General features: G+C 50.8%; 3 protein-coding genes across 3 annotated transcripts; 1 reads left to right on the forward strand and 2 right to left on the reverse strand.

Moving 5' to 3' along the window:
- Nucleotides 1-1,038: 1,038 nt before the first annotated feature.
- On the reverse strand, nucleotides 1,039-4,479 carry MAA_06456 (c6 zinc finger domain containing protein; the record flags this gene model as incomplete). Its single annotated transcript, XM_007824454.2, has 5 exons — nucleotides 1,039-2,261; nucleotides 2,603-2,610; nucleotides 2,672-3,579; nucleotides 4,243-4,324; nucleotides 4,445-4,479. 5 exons carry the CDS (start codon nucleotides 4,477-4,479, stop codon nucleotides 1,039-1,041), a joined length of 2,256 nt encoding a protein of 751 aa, XP_007822645.2.
- A 9,526-nt stretch (nucleotides 4,480-14,005) lies between these two features.
- Nucleotides 14,006-17,222, reverse strand: MAA_06455 (Peptidase S16, Lon; the record flags this gene model as incomplete). Its single annotated transcript, XM_007824453.1, has 4 exons — nucleotides 14,006-14,093; nucleotides 14,341-14,510; nucleotides 14,634-16,684; nucleotides 16,754-17,222. The coding sequence occupies 4 exons, from the start codon at nucleotides 17,220-17,222 to the stop codon at nucleotides 14,006-14,008; spliced, it is 2,778 nt and encodes a 925-aa protein (XP_007822644.1).
- Nucleotides 17,223-17,836: 614 nt separating this feature from the next.
- On the forward strand, nucleotides 17,837-18,807 carry MAA_06454 (DNA-directed RNA polymerase I subunit RPA1; the record flags this gene model as incomplete). The annotated part of the gene is made up of 3 exons (XM_007824452.1): nucleotides 17,837-17,840; nucleotides 17,914-18,017; nucleotides 18,085-18,807. 3 exons carry the CDS (start codon nucleotides 17,837-17,839, stop codon nucleotides 18,805-18,807), a joined length of 831 nt encoding a protein of 276 aa, XP_007822643.1.
- Nucleotides 18,808-18,842: the final 35 nt, after the last annotated feature.

Raw genomic sequence — 18,842 nt, forward strand, 5'->3', positions numbered from 1 at the left:
CCCAAGTTTCTCCTCCGTCCAAGTACTTATGTACATGCAGAGTTTGCTCACCTACTTTACTTTAGGTTGGCCAACGAACCAACACAACACACTCGGCAAAATCTGGCAATGGCCCCCTGCCTGGTCGCCCGGACTGTCCTGCTTGCATCAAGTGCTAGACAGTCACTTCTCCGCTCTGCTCCTCGTGCTTCGTTTTTCGTCATGCTCTACGCAGAACCTGGCTATGTACTTCAACGTGTACCAACACCTCACAAGGCCAATAGTGTGTCATGGCTCATATGACAAGACGAGATATCTGAACGTATATCACCAGCTTTGTTCTTAATAATGTTATTTGGTAACAGTTTAAAATTTTAAACAAGCATCTGATTTTCTTGTTTGAAATATCGTCCAACAGTACAGAAATCTATTTCTTTGCTTTCCATCTCCCGGAGCTTCATCGTCGTAGACGAGGTTGTTCAAGCATCTTTGCCGTCTAGAAAGGGAGGCAGATTCGAAAAACGGCCTCACGGCTGAATTCTCATCGAATGCTGTTGTCATTATTTTGTGTGCTTTCAAAAACTCTTGATAACAAAATGCAAGGTCTAAATTCATCGGCATAAATATCATCTAGCCAACTGGTCCCTCAGCCACAATATATCATCCAACATCCAAGACATGTTGTGACCCTGATAAGCGTCCATGGCACCTCATGGCTAGTTCTCTTGTGTCTAATTCCTGCTGTATATGCTGCAGTTGAAATCCGGGTGATTGTCACATCCATTCGTATGTTATCGTTTTAGACCTCGCTTCATCAAAGCTATAGTCATTTATTCTCCACAGCTCGTCAAATGATTCTTTCTCCGATAGTCAATGTAAACGCTTCTAGCCGAATGCGTATCAATTTTAGCCGTCTTAGCTGATTCAAAATCAATGCAAACTTTTCTACAACCGCAGCCTTTAGGGTCAGAACTCGAAAGGCAAATAGCTACAGTGTAGACAGTCTTGGTACTTGGGTCCAATGAAACTGGCCGCAGCTTTTTAAAATTTTCTAAAATTTCAAGGCAAACGCTCCCCTCGAAATCTTGTGGGATCATCCGGTTTGTCAATCAAGACCCCTATGTCAACACGGCTTGACCGTTCGTTACGGGTCCAGGTTGCTGGTTCACGAAGCGCTGGTTGCTCTGTTCGAGATCGTATAGGGGGAAGCTGAAAGCCTTGTCGAAGGCTCGTATAATTTTGCCCAGCGGATTCTTGTTGGGTAATTGGGTATGATCGTCCTCTGTAAGGTTGCCTCTCCATTGCCCCTTCGTATTGTTGTCCTGCTTGATTTGAACCTTGCTCTATAAAACCTGCTAGTCTTCGAGGGCGACTTGATGGTTCTGCAGCTAAATTAGCTGTATGGAAATTCTCGCTGGATCGATTGCGGATAGGATCAAATGGTGGACGTTGTGTAAAAAATATCTCCGGGTTGGATCGTTTATACGGTAGATTCGATTGTGCTCTGGGTGGATTGGAGGTAGGGGGTATCTGTGGTTGTCTTGGTGGGATGTTAAGTAACAGTACAATGAAGTAAAAGGAGCCTTCTTTTGCCAGACCCGCACGAATTGCCATTGGTCGGGCGTAGCCATTTGAGCCTACAAATGCCATATGGTCATGAAAGTTCAGCGGAAACCGCCCGAAGTCTTCAATAGTAAACCCAAGTCCCTGGATACTCTGAGAGCCGGTGCCAAGTATTGGAGGTAAATAATTTGGCTCCCGTCTCTTCTGCTCATTATTGAAATGGCTTTGGATTTGTGACACCTTTTCGAGCTCAGCAGGTAAGACTACATCCCCTAAGTTGCGGCCAGCCATGTTTGGCAAACCAGCTGCGTCCCAGAACGATACAGACCCTTTAACAAATTCGAGGGCCATAGTCAAATAGGCAACAGGTTCTGGTGATCCTGACGTAGCTGAAAGAGAAGTATTGTAACTATTCGAATCCGATGACGATGCTCGTTCGCCAGGCCTCGCCGAGAAGCTATTACCGGTTGATATCTCTGGCTGCCGAAATGATGGATGTCTCTCATAAAGATCGTCAAATAAAGGAGGGCCAGTACCAGCAGAGGGATAAATGCTCAAAGGGCGTCTTGGAGAGACATCCTGGGAGTGCGGTGGTCGCAAAGGGTCAAAGCGAGCATCTCTGTCATCTCGTAGTCGAGGCCTCCCACGTTTTTTATGCTGTACGTCAATACAAGAGTCTTCTTTTCCGTTACTCATACACCGAGAGCAGGGCCGTTGTGCTATTCATCAAGTCAGCAGTGAAATAATTTTGAAGTAGGCAACCCCAAAGTACGAGAACACTCTGCTTATAAACAGTGACACTAGATTCCGCATTGCAACTGAGCGACATGTTGGAATACAGTAGCATTTCGTGTTCTAGGAGAGGCAAAGCATGCTACAGTTTACTGGGACTCCATCGACCGGCTTAGTGGTTTTTCAGAAATACAGTGTCAAGTCCCTGGCTACAACTCATGGCCGCGGGCTCGATAGTGAAGACAATGCAAAAATCTTGGGGGAAGGGCATATCAGAGCGATAAAATGTCGAGATTGGAAAAAAAAAAAAATCATATGAATCACATACCATCGCATCTGTGCAGTGTTAAAATACTGTATAGTGATCGAGGAAGCAATATTTCAGGGGCAGGCTTACCGGAGATGTGCTCTTTTGCAGGGAACACAAGCTGAGGCAACGTGACCTTTGGTTTTGCGCTGAGACTTCGGAGAGCCCATCGATTGATTTTCTGTCGAATTGGGCCCGCTCTCTACAGACTGCTGACTTGTAGAACTGGTGCCAACTACCATGGAGCCATACTGGTGAAGATGTTGTCCCTTATTGAGGTCAGGGGGCTCGCGTGAAGAATACAAAGCCGCTTGCGCCGCCCGTCCGTCCAATCCTTGATATCCATACGGGGGTTCCATATTTGATTCTGGCCGGTATTGTACAGATATGCGAGGGTGGTATTGTGGTGGTGGCCGTCGCGGCGGCGGAAGTTGTAACCGTAGATCTACTGGTCGTTGCTGTCCCGAATTCGTTCGATAAACATCTTGCGAGCTGGTGGTTGTGGAATACGCGCCAAAGCCTTCACTTCGGTCATAGAAATTTCGAGGGTCTTTTGGCGGCAGAGAAGGAGACCCTGACATCGGCGGAGAGGGATACGCCGGTGCGCGAGCAGATATCTCTGCCTTGGCACTTTTGGTGTCCCAAGCCAGCGTATGGTCTGAACCGCAGTCTAGGAGCAGTAGACTAGGATGGGGGCTCAAAAGGGATGAGGATGTGTCTCTGGAGCGGCTTGTAGACAGCATGGAAACAGCAAAGCAGCATTCCTGGTTTCTCTCTTCGGTGATGGGATCTGCGGTCTCGGAGCCTCGAAACCCTCTCGCGAACTTTCCAGTATCTTGGCTCGACTGAGAGAATGGCGTTTCAGCAATACCGAACGGAAGGGCAATATATGACAGCGCGTGAGACCTTGGGAGCTCAGGAACCAGTCGCTGCTGGTTACGGATGCCACTCTGCTGGCAGTGATGATGAAGACGGTAAGTTAGATGCGGTTGTCTTGTCTACAACGACAATCAATGCGTTGTCTCGACGAAGGTTCTGACGACAGAAAAGCTCTGCTGTTCCCACGTCACAGTCGCAAAACGTGGTTATGGCCGAAGGACGATATGCTGCTTCGGAGTGATAATTGACGAGTGAGATGCCGGACAACGGTGCCCAGACTTCATATAACAAATTTGATCCAGGGCGGCGGGTGTGAAACGGAGTGCAGCACCGTGATACTCCAAAGGAGGTAATATCAGAGCGCTTAGTGATACGGGCCCCCCGAAGCCTGTGAATAGATGTTGAACGGGTTTGAGAACCCAGGGAGTGATTGTAGCACCTCTGGCGCGACAAACAGCCGGAGGGGCGTTGGAGGACTGTAGCCAAGGTTTCTGCCGTCGGAGAACGGATAGTGGGATGAATGACTAAGTCCAGAGCATGAGTAGACAGAGCGACAGCCCAGGTCTTGTGTGACTGGCAGACGTGCTGGAGCATAAGAGGTAAAAACGAGAAGCAGGGGATGCTGGGGGTTGGCAAGCAGGGTTTCGGGGACAACCCTAGCCTGGGCGTTTGAATCAAGGTACTGTATGCCGACGATGCCACTGCTAAAACTCAATGACACCGGGGTGGTATGTCATAAATGGACAGATTGTTACCCTGCCAAATGCAACTCACATACATACAATATCTCGATATCCACGTGTCTCAAAATAAGCCTTCCACGGTGGATTCGAATTTCTGTCTTCACTGCCCTCGGCGCCTTTGCTTTCTTTGTGTAAGATTTGTGATCTGTAATAAACGCTTAAGACATCTTAGAATTGGGAACGGGGCCGGAAACGAGCACCAGATACAAATTACTAAGTTGCGTACGGAGTACATACATACATGGAGATCAAATTGGTAGGGGTGGGGGGTGTCATGTCTCGCTTCTAGCCGTACGGTGCCAGTTCGGCTGCCGGAGGCCAACACAGCTGGTATCCTACTTGAGTATGTATGCTGTATGTACATCCGAAGGAAAGGAGTCTTGACAATGTCACAGACCGGTTGGGAGGAAAGCCACAAAATAACTGCTTTGCCTGATCACTGAGAGGAGTGTGTGTGGACGACAGGGGGCGGGGCGACTCATGGCATCGCTTTAACATGCGCCAGACCAACCTAATACAAGGTGGAGAGAGGGAGAGGGATGGAGAAGAGCGGAATCAAGGACGACTTGTTTCTGGAAGATGCTGTGATTGGGGGGGATCGGGAATATCGCGACCTTGACAGCGTTGGAGAGCATTCGGGATTGAGAGTGGTGTTTGAGTGGACATACTGTGCACATGGAGGACAGGGATAGGAGACATTCAGAGACTGCTGAGGAGGGGCGTGTGATGGCCAAGAGGCGAGTAGAGGAGGGACTGGCTGGCTTGTCTCCGTGACAGGGTTGTCAATCAATTCTGGTGTGGTTTACTCCGTATGTTGCCTGGCAGTTCCTTTGCCAGGGTATCAGCCACTTGAGCACATAGGCACATATGTACGAAGTATGTACTCGGGTTTTGGTGACGAAAGTAGCAAGCTACTACTAGCTTGCTGTTGGCACAGAGCGATGAACGCCTCAAGAACCTGGCCTGGCGGTTTCAGCGCCACAAGGAATCGTGAGAGCGGAATTCGAGTCCAACTGCTGGGTACGTGCGTCTGGGGCAAGCATCCTGTGCGGAAAGTATCAGCTTAGCACGACATTGGCAATGGGGCCTGTACTCGGAATTAAAATAGCCATGGACGTACCGAGTACGCAGAGCACGGATGGCCAGGCCCCATTCCATGTGTTGGGAGCTTGTCACCCAATTGCGAGTCGAAAGAGTCTGGTCGGTTGGAAAGAACATGGGATGGGAGCTAGCTGGTGGGGAAGGCGAGATGGGCTCCCGATGATAACTATGCGCCGGATTGTGGGCGTTTGGCCCTAGTCTTGAACAATACCCAGCGCAAAGCGAAAAATGACATCAAATGAAATAAACACAAACTGACGGTGAGGTGATCCGGCAGGGCCTTTCCTGGAAGCTCGGTAGGGACGTTGGGTCTGTACAATGGCATAGCATGTCGTGGTGCTCGATCCTGGATAATTCAACATTAGCATTGCTTCTATCCTTGTTCTCGAGTCTTTTATCGACCGTCTCACCTTATTGATATGGCCCAGATGGGACTTGTGGGCAAGAAGCAGAAAGGCGTCTTCGGATTATTAGCCAGGCACACCAATCGACGCATCAGCCACGCAGACTCCCTTTTGTGGACATTGGGTTAAGGACGCCTCACCAAGTGACCAGGCCTAGCAGGCCAAATATAAGGAGCTGTCATGTTCCCAGTTGGAATCGGTAAGCCACTACAAATTCCATGCGAGTTTTATTAGCGGTGAAGCGCTTTCAGGAGTTCAGAATACTGGCCAAGTCCATTGCTGTAGGTCAAACTCATATAAGCCATCGACACATTGCAGCCTCCAGTTATTTCCAATCAGCCCAAGAATAGCTTTCCGGGGACCACTAGTGTTGGCAACATTGTCAAAAATGGAAGCAACTCAATGAAACGGGAGCCCGCCGACTGTCACATAAGGCAATGATCTAGGTCAGCCCAGCTACTCAGTTCATGTGTTCGCCAACTTCTTGGAAGCTAACACATGGGGTCGGAAACTAATAAACGAAAGAGAAAAAGAGTTCTAGCTGGCCGTTAAATTATATATGGTGTCATGTCGAGCTCATGAGTGCTGAGAATAGGATGCATACATAATGTAGCGTTACTGGTCCGCGGCCCGGCCCATCTCAAGGGCCCTGTTCATTACCACATCTCATGAAGTGAGATTTCAAGCGGAATGTATCCTAAAATTGGCGGAATGCGCAGTATCTGGACAGGGCTGAGATGTGAGAGACAGATCGCCAAACCGCAGAGAATGTTCGATCGCAGATCTCCAGCCACGGCAATTGAACGGCCACAGGTTCCGACTCGATGTTCGGTTGTCGGTGGATGGGCAGCGAACAGCGCTCAAGGTGGTGTAGCAGTCAATTGGGTTCAAGCTTCAACAATCCACAGACCCACAGGCTGCCCCGAAGGCGGCAGTCCAGGGCCCACTCCAAGTTTTTAAGATCCGACAAGCCGTCCCAAGTCCAGCAGAAGCCAAAAAGCTGCAAGAACAGATCATTTCGTGGTCCACGGTGAGAGAGTCTGGTTGGGTGAAATACCCCCGGCCATTGGACCCCAGCCCAGCAGCATGGCAACGGGCTTGGCCACCACGAGGCAGGGCGCTAGGCAGGGGTGAAAGGAGCCATGGGTGGTGGGCAACGGCTCTTGCGTCTCTCAATGTCCAAGCCAGAGGAGAAACGAACAGTAGGAGAGTCAGTCGCTGCAGAAGTCTTCAAACCGGGGTCATGTCGCCTCGTCGTCTTAGTGTCACACTTGATCCATCATCTGCATTGGCGATCTTGTCGGGGTCGGAGGATGAAATAGCAAGGCAACCTCCACTCGGTGCTGCGTGACTGCTGCTCCTATGAATTTCGAGTGAAGTTGGTCTTACTTTGCAAGTGCCGTCACCAGATCTCCAACCCAAACGCCGCCCAAATCCACAATGCCCTGGCGTCTCCGTCGCACCACACCATCATCCATGATCACCTGTAAGAGTGGGTGTGTTATTGCTAGGAGGAATGAATGAGTTGGTCCGAAGTTCTGGTTGCAAGCGCCAAGAGGACAGTAGAGCCGGCATATTTGGCATCGCTCATGGGCGCTTATTCAACATGGTTGGCGACAGGAGTCGAAAAGTTTGAAATTGCGTGTACAAACAAGGAAGTTCTGGGCAGAGGATAGTGTCTCGCATTGCAATTGGTATTTGGCTTTAAAATGACGAAAAAAACCACCATCTGAAAATGATGAGTACATGTAGTTAGAACAATGGGCAATCGACTGTGCGGAGGGGATAGAGGGAAGGCTCCCAGGGTCCTGCCTTGCCGTGGCAAGCGGTCTTCCTGGCTCCTTCCCCAAAGGGTGCCTTGGCATGCGCTCCTGGAGTCCGAGTCCTGCGTTAAGAAGGCAGTGGGCAGGGGCAGGGGACGCGTGCTTAATCATGATGACTGATGATTGGGTCCAAACTGGTTGCTCCATTTCGATCCAGGGAAGCCACCCTCTGTACTCCGTACATGGCACGCAAATCCAACTGCAAATAACCATGATTCCGCCTCGAATCCGGGGTCCAATTCTAATCCTAACGACAACTACCTACCTAGGTAGGTATGATCATTCTGTCAGACAGGGAATCGGCGCCCCTTCATTCTCAGCTCTAATGAGCGCCGAGCAGAAAATGGTTGAATGGCCCGGATAATTTTGCTCCCACTTATCTCCTCCTCTGAAACGCTTGCATGGTTGCCCTAATAGGTCCGGAAAGGTAGCCCACGCGGGTTTGCCACCGATTTAGGTCAGTATTAACACCCACATGCATAGGATATACTCCGCGCAAATACTCCGTACACATGGCTAGGCTGCTCGGTGCTTATCCTTTCGGCCCACTGATGAGCATGGAGCTGGAAGACTTTGGACCACTCCGGGCTAAATTGTTATTGGCAGCAGATGATCGTTTCAGCTGATGACCGTCTCAAGCAAGGAGCAGGTTGGTCCGCCACACAATCCTACTTGTACAGTTTGGTTCCTGTGGAACTGGGAGCACCTCTGTATTAAGCGCAGTCGGTGTGTCCCATCATCGCTTCATTGAGGTGGCTGGTCTCACTAGCCGTGGCGTTCGTCTAATCTGGATCCTTGATCCTCGACACCCAATGCGACTTGCGGAGAGTGAATTTTAGCTGCACGACAGGGCAAGCCTCCACGACGTCAGTCCAAATGTGGCCCATCCGCTACCACTACCATGCAGAAGCAAGACAAGTTCATCGACCGGAGTCCACTCCGAAGCGTTCGTTATCAACTTATGTGCCAGGCATCGAGCATCAAGTGAAGTACGTGGGGGAACATCACCATCTGATTACTCCCACAGCAAACTATTCTTTCAACCATAGTTCAGCCTCTGGCTCTAATACGAACTGAAATACTCCGTACACATCTCAGTGGACATCATTGGACCCTCAACTCCAGCCTCAGTTGTGGGTAGCAGTACAAACTAAGTACCTTGTTGTGGAAGCTGGGCTGGTTTTTTTTTTTTATCCTAAAAAAAAAGATGAATGAATGAAAAAGAGAGAGGGTATCAACTCCCAGATTCAGGTATTTGGTTCACCGGCGAGTGATAGCCGCTACCAGAGGACTCCAGGCTCTTTGTTTTAGTCTTGTCGTCGTATAGTACCGCCATCCTTCGTTGCAATCGCTTGCAGGCTTGCAGCAGTGACCTCGCCGGCATCCTGATTTTCTGTCTTATTTTTCTCGTTCACCCAGTAGTGGTCTGAGTATGATGTTGCAACTCGAAATCAGTCACTATCGTGCATGGCAGGAATCTGGTCTGACAATTTAGAACCGCACTTTGATATCCCGCTAAAGTTGGAAGGACAAGGGTAGGTAGGGTATTTGGCGGTGCGCATTTTCAAGCGCAGTGGGTTCAAGATGCTGGCAAGTCCCGTCGCGCCCGGAAAGGAAGGCCTTTATGGTGGCATTCATGAGAACGACCAACAACAGACTCTCGGGGCGGGTGAGCATCTCATGCTTGGTGCGGGAAATGAAAATGTTGTTTCATGGTGCATCGGATCTAGCCATGATCAGCAACAAACTCATACTCCACTCTCTCTTCCTTGGTCTGACGATGTCGAGGCATGTGCTACAAAGACAACCGCAGGTAAATGGTCAACCCGCGTCATTGCTTCGGCACACAATCAGAGATACCCGAGGGCCTGCTTGCCGAATTATCGGCCATGTTAAAGGCACGCGCCGCGTTACACAGCCTGAAACCAGCGGGTTGACAAGCGAGACTGGAGACGAACCCCTTCGATGAGACACATACTTTCGTATTCCAGTCGGAACACGCCCTTGCCAGCGCCCAAAAAGCTCCGACCGACTTATGCGAAATGAATGGCCATATCGAACTAGAGACAGGTACATATGTACGAGGAAGAATGCAATATTATATGTCATAATAATTTAACTCCATGGATACTCTCCGATATGATGATACGCTCGCTCATATTGATCTGACGGATGTTGGTCTTGGTACGAAAAACACTGAAATCTTGTCGGCCTAATTCCGTACTCTTGGAAGGCGGCGCAGGCCTTGCGCAAACTATACGACAGGGATTCCGCCTTGGAGCGGCTGCCTTTCCTATCGGGATGATGCAGCCATCAGACCCATCGAGCGCTGAGCCTGTTGCATGAAGATGATTTGGGAAATGACACAGCCTGATGAGTGTGGGGCGACCTCGTCCATGCGACATTCTTGGACCACGCATCTTGAGCGAAGCACTCCAACTACTATTACAAGCTGTATCCTGCTTGTCAAGCATGAATATTAGCAACTGGCACGGCTACCAGTCAGTCAGTGTCTTGAGCATTCATCCGTCGGGGTGGCAATACAACAATCTATCGTTCCGCACCCCTAGGTCGGACTTGTTTCGCTGGCTCGCTAAGTAACAAGCCCCTCGGACCTATTACTCTGGTTGTCCGTTGATCTCACAAAGCTGTGGGAAGGACGATGAAGTCTCACATGCAGTCATTGGCGGAACTCACACGGTCTCTCGCCCCTCAGAGAAAGTACGGAGGACCGAGGTCGCAGTACCTCAACCCTTGGGAAAAGATGGAGCAAACAAACAGCAACTCTGCGAGTACAAAGCCGTGGGTTCCTGCAAAGAGTGCGAGTCAGACGGACTACGATATTATTCAGTGGGATTCAAGTTTCCTCGTCCGTTAGAATTCAGGTTTGCGTTTGTCTCAGATGCTATTGTCCAAGGTCCAAAGCCCTGGGGCCACACCATTTCCCCAGCATGAAGCTGCTGCCCTAGGTCCCATTCCAAATCACATGAATGTGGCCCGCTTCCCAGTCCAGCTCACTGCCACGTGCCAAGGAGGTGAATAATATCCCTCTGGGACACTTGGTTACACAACGGTGATCCATATCGTTGTACGGAGTAATGGTCGGGAATCTGTGGCGTGGACACAGGTCCTCTTCTTGGGTAATGATGCCGACAATGCCGGGTGGGAGGGGGGGGTTATTTAACCCTATCCATCGAAAGCGCTTGCTAGTTTCGGCTGATAGCACACCATGGGGACTTGGCGGCGATGTTTTGCCTCTGAATGGTCTACGGACAAAGTCAGCTGCCTTTAACTTTAAGCTGGGGCAAAACGAGTAGCAGTTATTCGTCCGGGGCCACCTAGCCGCCTTTAGGCACAGCTCGGGCTGCGTCAGTCTGGCTAAGCTCTCTTGAGGCTTTGTCCTTTCCTCTTATTACTCCTAACAACTGCGGGAGCGTCCCGTGTGGAGTGCGTGAACACCATCTCCGCCCACAGGGTCCTGCTCATGCTAACACAGTGGGACCATTTTGTCCCAGGCTCTGGCCGCGGACCCGTATTCTTGTCCGATCTTACCTAGGTAAATCCAAATTTCAGATTCTTGATCACGAGGCGGCTCTCATATCTGACTGCGGGAAATGACAGGTCAGTTGACAAGTGTGTTGAATCGTCCTCCCTCCTTCTGTCAAGGGAGCTGGCTCGACGTCTCCAACCCGCTGCCCCATCCATGTGTGGCGGGTAATATTATGATACCTAGTACTACTTTCTTTCTTTTCCTTGCCCAGTTCATTCAAATGCTTCCTTGGTACCATGCCATTCCCACATAAGCGATGCCACCTCTCAAAACCGGGCCAATCAATCACCAATTCTACGCGTAATGCGATTGGCAATACATAGTAGCGGTCGGTGCGAGGTAACAGATTAAACTTTTTCGTGCCCGGTTTTTAGCCAAGGTGGACAGGGTACGATGTCATTGCACACCCTATTCCCGGACATGTTTCCCGAGGGAGTTGGGAGGTGCTAGGGTTCATGTGAGTGTCACCTGTCTCTCCCACTCATCAAGGATGCTTCTTGTTGTATAGTAATACTTAATACTACTACTACAGTACGGATGCAGGCTTGCCAAGACCGGGACCAGGGGATATCTCTCACTCACCAGATCAGTAGGCAGTACTACTATCCAACATGTCTCTTCAGCCCATCGATCCAAAGAAACCTCCGAACAAGATACTTGCCGAGGAAATAGTTTAAAGAAGCCAACTGCTAGTTAGTTGGGGTCGATGTAACAGAAACCCGAAGGCTGCAAATGGCAAATGGAACAGACAATCTATCCCAAACATGCCCATCCCCATCAGGCAAGGATAGCGAAACACACTGTTCCTTGGCAGGCTGAAGCTGGTGTAGCAGACTGAGCCATACATACATACATCCAACTAATGTGTGTTTTAACATGGAAAGTTGAGATTCCATGGGGTAGACATGATAGATAGGGTGCGAGAGAGGACAAGAGGAAACCGGGCGACAAGAACAAGATCGCACATGCCAGTCAAGTCAGTCAACCTGAACTCTGGCACGCATGCACACCAACATGTCGCCCAAAAATATACAGCGCGACTCGACAGTACTTTACACTCCCCTAGCCACCAGTGCATCGATGCACTTGGACTTGTACGAGCTGGCACCGCTTCCTTCTCCCACTTACTTGCATTACAGAGGCTGAGAAGGCGTCGTTAGCAGCTGTCGGATAAGATTCAGACCCAAACCATGCAGTGGCCCGACGTGACACGACATAGACGCATGCAAGTCGGGTCGCACATGAAAGAGAGGAGCACCGAGTGTTCAACACCATATTTTATCTACTGAACACATTACAATGGCCATGTACGGAGTCTACACCACCCGTTGAAACAAGGCGAATGGCACGAATCGCTACGGAGTAACTAATGACTCGGAGTAACGGTGGCCGTGCTAACATATTATGTCTTATGTACATACATCGCCCAAATCTATGCCGAACTTATTGCCCGTTGGCAACTAAGTGGACTAGCTTAAATGGACGGGGACAATGTTATCGGCCATAAACTAGTATGGACGGAGTATGCATGTGCATACTATGACATCCGAATGCGGAGTGCTCTGTCGGAAGATAAATGCTTCTCCGCACTACGGAGTAAGGGCCAATCCAATGTGGCTGATGAGATTGAAGCACACACGCCTCGGTGTGGACTGGCTCGAAACAAACCTTGACCTGGCGCGCGCAACGGCGTTGATGCACATGGGCTTGCCGCAAATAAACTTGGATGAAATGTCGCCAGAAGCTCCGTATTGACATCATTTGCCGCCATAGCCTGGCTCGAAAATGACCAGGTCCTCCTGTCCAAAGAGCTTCTGGAGAGGGACAAGCATGGTTCATGTCGGAAAAGACATCGGCTCAAGACGGCAAACTCTAAACGAAACAAACATCGTGGCCATATTTCAAGGTGGCGTGCAGTAATTATGTACAGTGCATCTTCTGTCCTGTCATCCCGCCGGGTTGGCCCTCTTCTATAAAGCCATCGTACGACATGCATAAATAGCACAAATTGCAAAAGTGGGAGGAGCCAGGAAACGAGATAACATGGGGGTACTCCGTACGTGCTGGCTAATGTCTGGTTGCTGATTGCTGAGCATACGGTATACCTCACCGGACGACTTGTTCTTTTTTATCTCTATAGATGCGGACTGGCTCGTGGAGACTCGCTTACCTAAGAAAACTATATGGCAGGGGAGTCTCCACGAGCCATTCCGCATCTAAAGAGATACTCACCCAACAGGAGACCCAAATGTGACAAAACCCGTTGCAAAACCACATGACCAGCCGAAATGAGGCGTATCCTCCGCCTCCAGACCCCCTTTGCCAAGTGATATATTCCGCACATACGGATACAGTTACTGGACAAAAGTCTCGATAATAACCTATTTTTACACTAAAATTTATACTTTTAAAGGTAATATTATTAATAAAAATAATAAATTCAGGTATAAAATTGCTTACGGAGTACCATCGTGACTGTTGTCCACCTACTGTATATACATGCACTGTTTATCTGATGGGGTCGACAAACTGCCCCTATCCTAGTAGTTTTACTGGACCCCGTGGTCAGACGGCATCGCCGACTCTGGAGTGTAGCTGTGGGACCCTCAATGCCAGGGAATTCAAGAAAATTAAAAATTAAAAACATTTATAACTTATGCATTATCTCCGCGCCTCCTCTGCTGGCCATCGCCATTGCCGGGTCTAGGTAGATTGTCTGGTCTGGAGCCAAACTAGGGGTCCTTGTTCCATCACAACCAGCTCAACCAACAACCGACTAACGCCGCATCAACGACGAGGCTACAAATGAAACGCGAAAAGGGCGGTATCAAATAATGCTAGTTTGGCATGGCATTGCTGATTCGTTGAATAGCACTAAATAGTAATCCAAGCGCAGACATCAAAATGGGGTTCGATATACACCCTCACAGCCGGCTCTCAATGCCGGCGTAGTGACTATCCGCGGCCCAGTGGGAGTCCGGCCATACTAAGCGGATCGCTTCCCAGATATGACTATATAATTGAAACGTTAGTTTAACTTTACTTGTCAGCTTGACGTGGTGCTTGGGCCTCTTGGCCTTGGCCCAAGAGTGTGTGCGTTGCAATAACACCAAAAAACCGGGAAATATGTCGGACAAGTTCGAAACCGCTCTTCGACAGGCAATCAAAGTATACAATATCAAGCATCATGCACCGCTTTTCTGCGCTGAAGAGCCGGAAAAAAATAAAAAAATACAAGGAGCAGGCAGGAAACTCATACCTAACGTGTACAATTTGTAGGCCGTCCTTGACTTCCTGCGGCAAATCCTTGACGTCCTTCCTGTTCTGTGCTGGAAGCAAGACTGTTTTGACGCCCGCCCGGAGAGCCCCAATGAGCTTCTCCTTGATGCCGCCAACGGCCGTGACACGTCCGCGAAGAGAAATTTCACCCTAAACAGGATCATGCTGTGTTAGCAAGAATTGACTCACAATGGGGCCACTCTCGTCTATGCAAGTGACTGTTCCTGGACAAATGACTCGAGACAATAAGGAAGAAAGGGGCTGGTAACATACCGTCATGGCCATTGTTGGAGGCACAGGCTTGCCAGAAAACAAGGAGATGAGAGCAATAGCCTGTCCGATACCGCTGCTTGGCCCGTCCTTGGGGATCGCACCAGAAGGACAGTGTACGTGAATGCTGCGGTCCTTCATGATGTCCGTCGTAGGCTCCGGAGTGAGACCCAACTCGTAGGCATGAGCCTTGACCCAGGTCAGGGCGACTTCCACACTCTCCTTGAGGACATCGCCAAGCTTGCCCGTCAGCTGTACCCTGCCATTGCCAGGCATGTCGGCGACTTCAATAAACAAGATACTACCGTTGCCGCCGGTGCTGTAGGCCACGAGACCTGTAACAATACCAGGGCGGCTGATCTTCTCGGCAATTTCCTCTTCAAACTTTTCAATGCCGAGAATGTTTTCAATGTCCTCGATTGTGAGAAGCGGCTTGTACTTTTCAATACTCCCGCCATCTCTTGCCTCAGCATACTCCACAGCTTTCGCACGGCATACAGACCCAATCTCTCGTTCCAGGTTGCGAACCCCTGATTCACGAGTGTACGACTCGATAATCTTGGAGACAACATCCTTGTTGAAGGTGACTTGGTCCTCGACTAATCCATTGGCTCGTATCTGCTTGGGAACGAGGTGCTGCATGGCAATATGACGCTTCTCTAGGGTAGTGTAGCCCGGGAGATAGATCATTTCCATGCGGTCCAGGAGCGGCGCGGGAATGGTGTCCAAGTTGTTTGCCGTGGCAATGAAGAGGATCTTGGACAGGTCGATCGGCATGCCTATGTAGTGGTCCTGGAAGGTATGGTTCTGCTCTGGATCCAAGACCTCGAGCATGGCGGCCGAGGGATCTCCGTGGACGCTGGCCATACCGATCTTATCAATTTCATCTAAGAGGAAGACTGGGTTGGCAACACCAACCTTTCGCAAACCTTGAACAATCAAGCCGGGCATAGCAGCAACATATGTTCGACGGTGTCCACGAATCTCGGCTTCGTCTCTAACGCCGCCGAGAGAGATGCGATGAAACTTCCTTCCAAGTGCCGTGGCGACGGACTTGGCCAGACTTGTCTTGCCAACTCCAGGCGGGCCGACGAGAAGCATAATCGGTGACTTGTCCACCATCCTCTTTGATTTCAGGATCTGGAGTTTTGCGCTGTTCCCCGGGTTCGCAGCGCTCTCAGTGGGCGGGTTGCCAGAATCATGCTCAGGGGCAATCTCTGCCTCGGCCTTACGAATTTGCTCCTCAACGTCGTCGTTCAAAGACTGCTTCAGACGAAGAACGGCGAGATACTCGATCAACCTCTTCTTGACCTTGTCCAAGCCGTAATGGTCATCATCAAGCTGTTTCCGTGCTCTGTTCAGCGTCTCAGGGCCCAGACGATCATCTGTTACTGCTGCCCAGGGGATCTCTGACAGAGTTTCAAGCCAGTTGCGCGTAACTTGATATTCCTGATTCATGGGCATCATTTTCTGCAGCCGTCGCAGCTCTCTATCAACAGTCTTGGCCACCTCGGCTGGGAGCTGGGCATTTTGCAGCTTCTTTTTCAGCTCATCAAGCTCATTGGCCTCTTGCTCGTCTCCCTGATCGTTGCCAGATGGCATCTGACCAGCGCCCGAAAGGAAGTTGACGCCGGGAATTGGCAGACCCGGGCTGTTCCTCTTATTAGGATTGTCATTTAGCCTGTCGAGAATCTGGACAGGGACGGAGGTGAATGTAGTAATCTTGAAATTGTTCTTAATGCCCCCTACTTGCCGCTCCAGCAGCTCAATGACCTTTGTGATTCTGACCTTGACATCCAGCGCAGCTAGCACGCCCAGCTTCTCCTCGTGGGACGCCTCGACAAGGTTTGACATGAAGTCAGCCAGAAGCCCTGCTTCCTTGATCTCGCGTCGCATGATGAGCATTTCTAGCCGTTTCGTAAGCCCGGGTGATAATGCCGGCCCATTCTTAGTACGTGGTAACAGCGACGAGATTCTTAGGATGGTAACGAGTTCGCGAGACTGAGCTTTGAGCAAGCCAAAAAGATCCTGGAGTTGTTTGTCGGCCATATCAACTAAGAAAGAAACGCATCGTTAGAGCACGCCGCTGGATCACTTGGCAGGAACATCAAATTGGGACGTACTTTCATCGCTAAAGTATGTAACCTTGCCCTGGAAAAAGGGTCGCTCGCGAGAGATGTTATCTACTCTGACACGAGAAGTACCTTCAACACGGAGCGCAAACTCGCCGGCACCGCGCCCATCAATGCCGACAATCTTGGCGGCAACACCAAATCCGAAGACATCGGCCTTGTTGGCACTGCCGGGATTCACCTCGGCAAGCTGCGAGGTGTCAATCTCCTCTCCATTGTTGATGAGAAGCTGGCCCGTGGGGCCCACGAAGGGTGATGAGAGCGGAACGCAAGCGATGGGTATACTGTCGATCCGTCCCTCCGGGCCTTTGGCGGCAGCTTGTTCGTAGACGTGGGCGAGGAGCGCGGGGATATCGGGGCGGCTCGAAGTGACAGAGATTCGCTGAATTAGGCCAGGGAGCAGGACGGTGCCTCTGGCGAGCGGGATAATGGGGAGAGATGCAGTCTGTGATCTGCCCATGGCGCAGCAAGACTGAGCACGAGGACGTCGGTTATATATATACGTGTACAAACAAAGCTGCCCCAAAGAAAAGTTACGGGTGTCGCCGGGAGGCCGGGCTCGTGATGTTCGACGATGAACGGGGCGGCGTAAAAGCCTGATTATTTCGCACGAAAGGAGTCGAGGTACAATATGTAACACGTAAGACGCAAATGATGCACAGGCTGCGGATGAATGAGACAGAGACAATGCGGTGGTGGATGAATGATGGTCGAGGAACGGAGTCGTCTGTCAGATGCGAAAAGCTGGGGAAAGCCCAGTCATCACCCGCCTTGTCTCCGGCTTGGATCCGAGCTCGAGACGGAGTGCTGGAGCCTGGAGCTCCGCGCCAACCAGTTGCCGAGGCAAAATGACGAGGTCGAGGCAGGCTGTGGGTCTCGGACTCTCGATAAGCTTGATCATCTCATCCTCCTTGCCCCAGCAGCGAACAACCTGCTTACTCATCTCGTCTCGCTGCAAACGCCCCACACCGCGGGGCAAATCCAATTAACCAAAGTCGCGCCCAAAACGCGTCTCCCACCGTCACAGAGGCACCGTGAATTCTTCATACGCAAATATCCCCGTCCAAACCAGTCATGTGTACGTTCAAACACTGCAAACCACTCCTATTCCCGAAATAGACCGTGTCCATGTCTTCTAACAAGATACACAGCAGCATATGCAGGCTACTCCAAAACGAGCTACGGCGCCCAAGGCGGCGATGACTCGGGCGGCTTCTTCGCCGGTGGTTCACAACCAGGCAGTCAAGGCGGCAAAGTAAAAAAAAAAAAAGCCCTTTCCCTCTCCTTCCAACGGCTCTCTAACGTCCCATGTTGCTCCCCAGTCATACCAAGATGAATCCCTCCGCCCCGTAACCGTCAAGCAGATCCTCGAAGCAGACGAGGCCTTCTCCGGCGCCGACTTCAAAATCGACAACACGGCCATAACCCAAATCACCTTTGTCGGCCAGGTCCGCAACATCAACCCGCAACCCACCAACGTGACGCTGAAAATCGACGACGGCACGGGCCAGATTGAAGTCAAGAAGTGGATCGACGCGGACAAGGCAGACGACGGCAACGCAGACCAGTACGAGCTCGACTCCTACGTGCGCGTATGGGGCCGCCTCAAGTCGTTTTCGAACAAGCGCCACGTGGGCGCCCACGTCATCCGGCCCGTCACCGACTTCAACGAGGTGAATTACCACTTGTTGGAGGCGACGTACGTGCACTTGTACTTGACGAGGGGCCCGCTGGGGCAGGACGGCGCGGCCAACGGCGGCGGGGAGAGCATGTTTGTCGACGGCGGCGCGTACGGGGGCAACGCCAACGGTGGTGGTTCTGGGCAGATGCTGAGCAAGGTGTCTGGCTGTGGGCCGCTGGCGAAGAGGATGTTCAACTTTATGAATGGGACTCCCGGCATGAACGAGGGGGTCCATCTGAATGTGATTAGTAGCTCGACGGGCATGTCGGTGAGGGATGTGCTGGCAGCGGCGGATGAGTTGCTGGGCCAGGGCTTGATTTACACGACCGTTGATGATGAGACTTGGGCTATTTTGGAGTGCTAGGCAAGCGTGGACAAGACGTTGGCGACCGTATGGTT

Source organism: Metarhizium robertsii (assembly GCF_000187425.2).
Source record: "Metarhizium robertsii ARSEF 23 chromosome Unknown MAA_Scf_6, whole genome shotgun sequence".
Classification (NCBI taxonomy): domain Eukaryota; kingdom Fungi; phylum Ascomycota; class Sordariomycetes; order Hypocreales; family Clavicipitaceae; genus Metarhizium; species Metarhizium robertsii.